This window comes from Vigna angularis, chromosome 9, assembly GCF_016808095.1.
Source record: "Vigna angularis cultivar LongXiaoDou No.4 chromosome 9, ASM1680809v1, whole genome shotgun sequence".
NCBI lineage: Eukaryota > Viridiplantae > Streptophyta > Magnoliopsida > Fabales > Fabaceae > Vigna > Vigna angularis.
Genome location: NC_068978.1, coordinates 10,583,363 through 10,594,063, shown reverse-complemented (window position 1 = coordinate 10,594,063; position 10,701 = coordinate 10,583,363). Strand labels below are relative to the sequence as shown.

The 10,701-nt window shown below is 34.6% G+C and overlaps 1 protein-coding gene across 1 annotated transcript; it reads right to left on the bottom strand.

Annotated features, from left to right (window-relative positions):
- Positions 1-1,433: 1,433 nt before the first annotated feature.
- Positions 1,434-4,038, bottom strand: LOC108337241 (histone deacetylase complex subunit SAP18). The gene is made up of 5 exons (XM_017573723.2): positions 3,833-4,038; positions 3,584-3,727; positions 3,395-3,490; positions 1,727-1,798; positions 1,434-1,647 (listed from the first exon to the last, which is right to left on the bottom strand). Exons 1-5 carry the CDS (start codon positions 3,941-3,943, stop codon positions 1,615-1,617), a joined length of 456 nt encoding a protein of 151 aa, XP_017429212.1. The 5' UTR covers positions 3,944-4,038; the 3' UTR covers positions 1,434-1,614.
- Positions 4,039-10,701: the final 6,663 nt, after the last annotated feature.

Genomic DNA, 10,701 nt, shown 5'->3' with positions numbered 1-10,701 from the left:
CCTAATGAAGGAAAAAAAAATTGAGAGTTAAGAAATCTGATAAAAGAATGAGAGTCGGCAAAAAAGCACCTAATTAGAAAATGAACATTAATAACATTTACTGAAAAATGACATATAACTTTCTTAGGCACTACGAATTAGCACGTCGTTTGAACGCACACTTATAGTAATGATTCCTCGATTTTCTTCCACCAATATTTCACAAGTTTCTTGATGTCTTTAACTTAATCATGGAGGAAGAATTGGCGTATACGCAGCTAGTTCTTTTGCCCAACTCAACAAGTGGCACACGTGTTGTAGTTCGACAATAAATTGCAATAGTGCTTGCTAACAGTAACACCAAAATTGTATGATGGCACCCATAAATTTCTTCTAATATTAATTAATATCTCCCTTTTTCTTCAATATTCATTGAACCAACTTATTAGGTTGCATTTGTGGTGGTGGTTTCTTAAGGTTAAAGGGATGCTTGTGCATGGTAGTATCTTGGGATAACAACTATGAAATGATGACTGTATGAAACCATATATATATATATATTACTAATTATGAATAGTTTAGTATGTCTTTTTATCATTTCTCTTACCTGTATTATGCTACTGATTATCTCGGCTGAAAAATTTATGTGAATCATTTGGTCATTTTTTGTTGTGGGGTTTGTTTGCTCAACAAAATTTTGGAAGAAGTGACAAGACAAAACCCAAAAGAACCTTCTTCAATCAAACAAAAAGAATAAATCAAAGAGTCAGCTGGATGAAAACAACTCCCATGTAATGCTAAATTGTCATATTCAACTACTTAAGTGAGAACAAGCATTGAGCACTCAATCTCTATCTCTATTGGCCTTTTTGTGGTGCCACCATGTAAGTGAAATTCATAAATTTATGGGAAAATGCAAAACTCTGTAAATTCTACTCTTTGTTAATTGATGAAAGAATATTCAAAGAGTGGGTTGCTATCACCACCGACAATTTTTCTTAGTTTCTAGTTCATGACTCACATGGATTGCTGTAGTTCATGTTTGATTATTAATATCTATTACACAAATAAGTATATTAATGAAATTTGACACTCATACGTATATTTTCCATTAAGGAAATGGTTTGTCTAATAGGACTCTCACTTTGTTATCCAATACTACCTAAATTCTTTACAATGGCTAATCCATAGCTCCATTCTAAAAAGACCCTGTCTATTTGCCAAACTCTATTTTCATTAAGTCAATGCATGTTCCCCATTTTCCTTGTGTAATCAAATCATTCGTTTTTAAAAGACCTTCTCACAGTCACCGCAACTGTATCTTTAAATTTGAGCCATTGAATCACGAAATCCAACCATTCTTACTCATTAATTTGGTATTCTATCTATCTAAAACTATCCATTCCTTTTTATCTTGGGTGACAAGATTGGGGAGAGAAAGGACTGCGATAATAGGCATTAGAAATAGTCAATCTATCATTTTTTGCAACCAAATAAGCTGGACTTGTATGAGTTTCATATAACACTTAACAGTTAAATATTTCCATGGTACAGTCTTTTTAACTCTAAAATAAATCTAATGAGCAGCCCAAAACGCGTAACAATTGCGAGATGCTATTCAGTATCCACAATAAACTACAGAATAGCCACATCCAAGTAATCACCGATCTGCACATTCACGAACTAAGTTAGCAATATAGTTTGTGATGATCAAGCATAAACATGAGAAGAATTTATTTATTTTTACCTCAAAACCAAGTTCAGCTAAAGCCTTGCCATCATCCAATCTTCCATTTCCATAAGATAATGTCTTACCCACCTTCATGAAGCGCAATCAGAGAATACAAAATATGAGAATGATTCAACATTAAAGCTCCAACTCATAATAACAACAATCAACATTTTTTTTGGTGACCATGACATTGGTACTGATTAAGCATTGCCGAGAGTAACAATAATATTGATGGGGACCTTTAGTATATCCTCTTCCAACATATTTATCTCGTGTCCAAAGTGAAATACCCCCATTATGTACGCTCAATGTCCTCAACAGTGTTAGTTATTGTTTAAGTCATCAATCCGTACCAATAGTATGGTTGTAAAAAGAGTAATAGGAATAACGACATTCATTTTAAACTATAAGTGCTTGTTTAACATCTGGTATTGAGCCTAAGTCCCTACATCAAAGAGATGTTCGGTGGAGCATATAAGTGTTTCGTTATCCCCCTTAAAAGCTAGCTTTTGGCAGGGGTTTCCCAATAGGTAAATCACAATCCCATTTATCGATTGGGATCACTTTTTCCAAAAACCAGGCCAACCCCACATAACTACAATTGCATTGTCGGAACATAACCTATGAGAAGGGAAGAACTAAACTGGCTATAAGAAAATATGACAATCTATTTGCATTAAACACTCATAACAGTTATTAAGATTGTACTGACCAAAGGCAAAACACTAAATGCACCATTAGGGGGAGGTATCCAAAAGAGAATGACTAACATAATAACGGCTAAAAAGTACAGTAAAAACAGAAATATTTTCTATTTTATATAATAATTCTATAATCATTCTTTAAACATTCTAATTCTAACTATTTTATTCCATCCCTTTAGCATTCATGGTTATCAAGTTGGATGACAAAACTTTCAAAGATTTTTTTTCACATGTGCAAAAAGAATGCATGGGTTGCCTGAATAGAACCACAATGGGATCTCTATTTTATTTCACCCCTTTAGCATTCATAGTTTTCAAGTTGGATGACTGGTCTTTCAAAGATTTTTTTTCACATGTGCAAAAGGCATGCATGGGTTGCCTGAACTGAATCGCAATGGGATCCCTACAGTGCCTATGAAAACACACAAACAAGCAATAATCAAGTTCCCAAACTCCAGCATTTGACAAGGGTTTTTGTTCATTTTCACTAATCTTAAAACAGCCCTAAGACAATTGATGACCACATATATTACAGCTTGCTTGTGTTTAAATGATATATTAAGCATAGACTACACATTTGATCTATATCCCATTCCACTGGAAGACTTGTAAAGCACAGAACCCAACTTTATGACATTTGGAACTGCATTACCACGCATCAGTAATTCAAGTTTTACGATTTATTTTAAGAAAAGTCTACACTCTACAACCACAATATCCGGTTCTCTGGGGCGTCCACAATTGTGACAGCATTTGCTAGCAATTTTCCACAATATAAACCTGAGAAGAAGGTTTTATGCCTACACTGTCCAAACTCATCAACAAACGCTCAGTTGTGCATTATGTAGTTACTTCACAATCAAAACCACACACATTATCCTCAAACTTAGGAGCAGAAAAATAGTATATGCATGGGCAAAAAATAGAAAGAAAAAAGCAATACCAATAAACCCTAAGCAGATATAGAAGATTGAATTACCTCTTGAACTTTGAACCGGCCGTTTTTATCAGGAAACACGAAGGCGAATGAAAGCTTGGCGTTTCTTCTTCTCGCAGGGGGGGCAACTTCTTTAACCTGCGGAAAACAGAGAGTGAGTGAAGCAGAAAGGGGAAAAAATTGGAGAGAGAATAGAGAAAGGGCTTGAATGAGAATGGAAATTGCAATTACAAGATCGGTGAGTTCTCGGAGAGTAGCGTCCTTCCAGGTGTAAATCTGGACTTCGTCCTTTGGCTCTTTTCCTCTGACGGCGAAGTCTTCCATCGAGTGGTGACCTCCGGTCTTGGTGAACACTCGCAGCAGCAACGGACATGTCTGAAGGTTGAATTAACGAAAGATGGTGAGTCAGAGAGAGAAGAAGAAGAAGAAGAAGAAGAAGAAGAAGAAGAAGAAGAAAAGGAAAGGATGAAGGAAGAGTACCTTTTCGCGATCGACAGGTTCGAGGCGAGGGCGAGAGGGAGGAGGAGGCGGCGGGCCTCGTGGTGGCGGAGGCAACGCTCTTCCACCTTGTCGTTTTCCTCCGTCGCTCATCTCTCTTTTCCTGTTCTTCTGTTACTCTTCTTCTTCTTCTCTTCCTTTCTTTTGCTCAATGTCTGTTTCAGGGGTTTATGCTGCAATGCAGATGCAGTACGATTCAAAGACTCTCAAGCATTCTCTATCCTTCTCTCTTTGGGCTTGGGCCTCAAATTAATATACTTTCATGCCTTTTTTTAGCATCTCAATAATTTCTAACTGCACCCCCATAATTTTCAAAATGATTATTTTGTCTTTAATAAAAATAATTTCTAGATGATCTGTTTGAAACAAGCTTTCTGAAATTTTCAAAATATAACATGATTTCAAAATAGGAACAACTCTATTGAATTTTTGTCATGTATTCTAACACTGATAAGTTTTTGTTGTGTGTTCTTTTGTACTAACAATCTCCATTCAATTTTGTTTGGCTTTATTAAATTGATGTTAAAAGTTATGTGCTTTTCGCAGAAAGAAAAAGTTATGATTACAATAATAACATCCAGTTTTTGATCATATTCATCTAGATTGGTAATTATGTATTCTTTCTTGTTCCTTTCAGGTAAAAGACAGGAATATTGGGAGCAGGAAAATATAAGAGAAGAGATATTAGCTTATCGGTAATTGTTCAACATTTTTTCACCCGTATGATCTAGTAGAATACAAATTTGATAAGATTTTAGTCCCAATTAAGTATCCATAATGATTTAATGGGTACCTTAGTGAGTGAACCTTTTAATTTAATTTTTTACCATCAATTTATTTATACAATATTCCTTTGATTGTTTTGGTGCCTCGATTCTTTTCCCTTACTAAATTCGTACATTGTATTGAGCATCCATTCTAATGTATTGATTATGATAACTAGATATTCATACAAGAATTTTTAGTACTATAGGACACTACTTTTTCCTCTGTATCTATCTCTATGATATCATTATTAACATGTAATTTGCAGAACTTGCAAAACTAAATATCATGAGGAGGGAAGCCAGTACAATGACTCCTCCAAATCAATCATGTTGATAGGTTTATTTATAAAATTGTTGCTAAAAACATATGAGATTATCACGATAGAGGTACTACTGAACTTCCAAATATTTTTTTTACAGTGGATTCAAATTTTGGACTTGATGTTAATATTGACATATGTGTTATGGATGTACGAAATTTGTTGTGTAACTGTTGCGAGTACAATCAAATTTAATTTAGGGAATGATGGCTCGAGTTATCTGGTGTGCAATTATTGCACGAAAAGAACTCATGAAGTTGGTTCTTTTAAATGTATCAATTGTGAGGCCTATAATGATAAACCAAAAATTAGGTTAAATATGTGTTGTTTATATATTTTACACTACGTTACAATGTTAATATCAAAATTCCATTCATTGATGTAGATACAAGCTTGAATTTAAGTTTTTGATCCCAAAAATGTTGTCGACTTTCTTCTATTGGACCAAGACTGCATCAATTTGATTGGTATATCTGCTGATGATTTAAGAACAAAAATTATTAAGGTAGTAGCACTTCATTAATGTTATACTCAAATATTGTTTTAAATAACTTAGTAATTTGGCCTTTTATTTTGTGTATTAGGATGGTGAGGATGATCCCAAGTGTTTTCCAGAAGATCTAGATGTTATCTTAGGATGTACTTGGGCCTTTAAGATTAGGCTCTAAGGAAAGAACCAACATGCTTTAGTAGTGAGAGTTTCAACTGATATTGAAATTATTGATCACATTAAAAAGTCTACTTGCACAAAAGGAGGTATTAATTGTAATAAGTGTCTATTGACAAGGTCAAATGTTTGTAACAAGTATATTATGTATTGATTTTTGTATCTACTTGTTGTAGGCAATGGTTATTGCAAAATGTATCAGTAATTATGCATTTGATTTAGCAATAGATATTGGGAGTTCTTTAGTAAGTATATTCTGTATTGAGTTTTGTATGTAAATGTTGGCAGGCAATGGATCTTGCAGAATGTAGTCGTAATACTGCATGATCCTAATAGTTTGTTAGTAAATATATTTTAATTGTTGTACACTTATATTATTGATACTAAGAGTTTGTAATATGATTTTATATTAACTATAATATGAGTTGATGTAGATGGACTTTTCTAGGGCAAGAAACCATGACCCAAATATCGCTAAACCATAAACCATAAATCCTAACGCTTACCCTAAACACTAGCCTTAACCCTAAGCCCTAAACCCTCACCCAAAACCCTAAATCCTAATCATAACCCTAAACTCTAATCTAAAAACCTAAACGCTAAATCCTAACAATAACCTTAAACCCTAATTGTAACTCTAACCCTAATACTAAACCATAACTCTAACCCTAACACCTAAACCATAAACCCTAACCCATAACCCTAACCCTAAATCCTAAGCCTTAGTTAACTAACCCTAGTCATAAACCATAATCATAACCCTTAACCCTTAAACACTAACCCTATACCCTACACCCTAACCATAACCCTAAATTCTAAACTCTAACCCTAGTTAACTAACCCTAACTATAAATCCTAAAACCTGAACCATAAACCATAACCCATAACCCTAACCCTAACTCATAAACTCTACCTCATAAACCCTAACCACAACTCATAACCCTAAACCCTGACCATAACCATAAATCATAAACCCTAAACCATAACACTGACCCCTAACCATAAGCATAACCCTAATCCTAACCCTAACCATAACCCATAAACCCTAACCATAACCCCTAACCCTAAACTTAATATTAACCCTTAACCAGAAACCCTAAACCTTAACCCCTAAACCCTAACCCTAAACTCAAACCATAACCTTAACCCTAACTTTAACCTTAAACCATATCCCTAACATTAAAATTAACCCTAACCCTAACTCTAAACCCTAATCGTAATATTAAACTCTAAAACCCAAACCCTAAACACTAACCCCAAACCCAAACCCAAACCCAAACCCATAACCCATAAACCCTAAACCCTAACCATAACATTAAAACCCTAAACCCTAATCCTAACCATACATCATAACCATAACCTTAACCTTAAACCACAAACCCAACAACACAACCCTTGTTGGAACAATCGGTACCGTTTTTGCGCAGCGGAAATATTAAAACAGAGTACGATATGGATTGTTTAAAAGCGAAAAGCTTGTTCGATCAATTTAAAAATTGGTTCCTTTAATTTTCTTACAAATGTTTTGTCAAACAATTGATGTGAAGAAAATGTAAAGAGTGTATGGAGTAGAAAAACATCACACAAGTGATTTTTATCCTGGTTTGAATCAAAAGATTCTACGTCCAGTCGTTAATCACTATAATTAGTGATTAACCTTTCGACTAAAATATTGTTTGTACAGATTACAAGATTTCAAATAAAGATTAAGAAACGAGAACACCTTTCGTTCGGCAAACAAACGGAAGAATGCAGCAAGAACCTTCCTTCGACAAACGAACCGGAAGAGCTTCCTTTGACAAACGAACCGGAAACAACAACTCTGCCAACTTGAAGAGAACCACTTTGACCTTAACACACAAAGCGCGAGCTTCTCTTATTCACAAGACTTGACAAGAGCAAGAACTAACACTTGAGAACTTCCTCAGATTTCACTGTATTCTCAAATTCACAAAGTTAATTTCTAAAGTGTTTGGCAAAGGTATATATAGCCTACTGGTCCAAAACTAAAAAGACACATTACAATTGCCAGTGATAATCGATTATTGTAAGTGATAATCGATTATCTGGGAGACTTGGAATAGTTTGAATATTGCCATTTCAAACCAGTCGACTTCAGTTCTTCAACTCCTTCTACTGTTCGGTTTGAGCCCTGATTGCCTTTTGCCGTTCGGCTTGTCTCCTTATAGCTTTTGAGCGTTCGGTGCTAACTGCTCGGTCTCGGTCATGCTCTCCACCGCTCGGCTCAATACTTGTAAACTTTCCAACTCTTAACATTTTCTTCTACAGTTGTTAGTTGGACACAATATCGTTCGGCTTGTGTTTGACACCGTTCGGTCTTCAACTGCTATGCGTCATTCAACCTCTTAGCAGTGTTCAGCCTTCAACTGTGTTCAACACCGTTCGGTCCTTAACTTTTGTTCAGCCAGTGTTAGTGACCGTTCGGTATTCAACTAAGTTTCACCAATGTTTAACTCGGTTCGGTCCTGAATTGTGTTCGGCTAATGTTCATCATGTGTTCGGCCTTGAACTGCTATACACCGTCTAGCCTTCAACTATTATATATCGTTCGGTTTGTTAGCTATGTTCGGCCATGAACAGTGTTCTGCCTTCAACTGTGTTTGGCCTTCATCTGATTGTAGTCGTTCGGTTTGCATATGCGTTCGACCGTTGACTGATAGTGACTGTTCAGTCTTCATCTGCTTATCTGCTGTTTGGTTTGCATCTGCACTCTTGTTCTTTTTCTTTGCTGATCATTACGCAAGTATGCTTTTAAACTTAATACAGGGGTCTTCATATTATTTCACTTTGTAACATCATCAAAATCATTATTCTTAATACACCAATGTTCCTCACTGGTAACAACCCTAACGCTTACAACCTAACCCGAACCTTAATGGAAATGATGAAATTGTCTTTCATTGAATCTATAGGAAAAAAAGGTAAATCAAAATTGTAGTTTCCCTAACATGTGATGTCAGAGAACACTAAAGTTGAACTTCAATGAATCATCTTGACATTTACTCTCTTTTCCCATCAGTTTTTGACATTTTGAGTTGTATTGTTGATGGAACATAGCCTTAGAAATTCATTCAAATAATAGTTAGTTGTTTATTCATTCTTCTAATCTTGTTTTAGTTTCATTTAGAATCCATAAATCCCAAATTCCATTTTCTAAGAGCTCAAGGAAGTTTTATATCTAGAAACTCCCTTGCATGTACATACTTGTTTCTAAACGTATTTTGCAATTTCAAACCTATGCTGCATAGATAAATGAAAGTTTTCCATTTTAGGATTATGTGTAATTACACTGCATATATCATTTTTAAAATCTAGGTGCACAATCTCATTTTTTTTTCAGTGGTTGAATGTAGGTTGCTTTTAAAAGTTGCATTTTATACCATTGTAATAGAGATTGATATGGGAATTTATACTTCTTCAATTATCCAACCAACTGAATCAATTATAATTGATATTTGCACGACTATTTGATTCCATTTCCTTGTTGTCATGCTTAGTTTTATGTTGTCATGCAGTTCAAGCATTTCCTTTTTTTAGGTTGTCCATCATGCTTAATAAATTTTTTAAATCTGTTTTAAGAGCTTAATAATAAGATTTCTGGATTTTGTATTTCTTTAACTCTGTTTTTGTTGTTTTTCTTTTGTTAAAATAGAATGGCTCAATTTCTCACACCAAGAGGGGGGAGGGGTGAATTGGTGAAGTATAAAATTTAAAACTTTCAAAATCTTTTTCACCAAAAGAGATGCCTTTATACTTTTCTTGAAACGCAATGTTGAAAATAGAATGGCTTAGTTTCAACACCAAGAGGGGGGTGAATTGGTGAAACACAAAAATAATGTTTTCTTTAAATCTTTTTCGCAAAGTAGATGCCTTTAAAAGCTTTCTTGAAACGCAAGGAAAAAGACTTTGTAGTGCAGCGGAATATAATCGAATGCGTAAAATGTAAAGTCGACTGAATGTAACAGAGTAGGGATAGAGATCAAACACTGAGTTTTTATACTGGTTCGGCCAAGCCTACATCTAGTGTCCTTCCACCACAGGAAGCAAATGCACTATAATGATCAAGGTTTTTACAGCAAGGCTTTTATAGCGACATCCACGTCAAAAATATAAAACACATTTCTAACCCTCTAATCAAAATATAGGCATATACAAACAAATAACAACAGCAAGATGTCCCCTCTCCTGCAGTCTTTAACACTTTGAACAATCCTCAAAGTCCAGAATGTCGCACGTTCTCTTCCTATAATCACAACAGGGCAACTCCAATCTTCACAAGATTGATAGAAACTGATCACGAAATAGACACCTCAAGTGTAGGTTGATCAGACAATAAGAGCACACAGATTCTTGGTCGTCAAGCAATCACCAAAGATGAACACCACAATCTTCTTGATGAATTCTTGGAGCTTTCACACTTTCTACAAGAGATAAATAATCTGAAAGAAATCAATCAAATCATTAGAATCACAAAAGTTGTTGCAGAAATCAAATTCGCATCATTTTATAGCAATTCGCTACTAATGCAGTTGAATACAACACTCCAGTTAAAGCAGTTAGCAGCAATCAATGCAGTTAATTGAATGGAAAATTAATGCAGTCGAATCACAATAAATGCTTGGTCAACATATTTAAAAATATAGCTGTTGTAACATTTAATTCAATCATTAACAGAATTTCAAAACTGTAACAGACTTAGTCGAATGCAGGTTGCATATAATCGACTATACAACATAGTTAAACAAAGTTTTGAAAACCTTTCTCTTCAAAAAATTCTCACAGCACACTTTGAAAAATTTCGTGCAAAGCCACGAGTTTTAATCGACTTACTTCATATTAAAGTCGACTTAAAACTTCTGTTTTGCCACATATTATAAGTTCAACAAAAGTGCATGTGGTTTTCCTTTTCTCAAATATATGTCATGCATTCACAGATAAAATCTCATGTAAAATACACTGAATTGCAGCAATGACAGAATAAACACAAACATGTTCTCAAATAATCATAAACATGAAAGTTATGAACATGGTAACACATAAACACATGTGTTATTAATAATGTGTTGTCATCATAAA

What these genes read in the sequence shown, in the direction of transcription:
- LOC108337241 (XM_017573723.2), bottom strand. Translation starts at nt 3,943, where the DNA reads ATGAGCGACGGAGGAAAACGACAAGGTGGAAGAGCGTTGCCTCCGCCA. An exon ending in TCCGAGAACTCACCGATCTT is followed by an intron (nt 3,491 to 3,583) that starts GTAATTGCAATT and finishes TGTTTTCCGCAG; the next exon opens with GTTAAAGAAGTTGCCCCCCC. An exon ending in TAGCTGAACTTGGTTTTGAG is followed by an intron (nt 1,648 to 1,726) that starts GTAAAAATAAAT and finishes GTGAATGTGCAG; the next exon opens with ATCGGTGATTACTTGGATGT.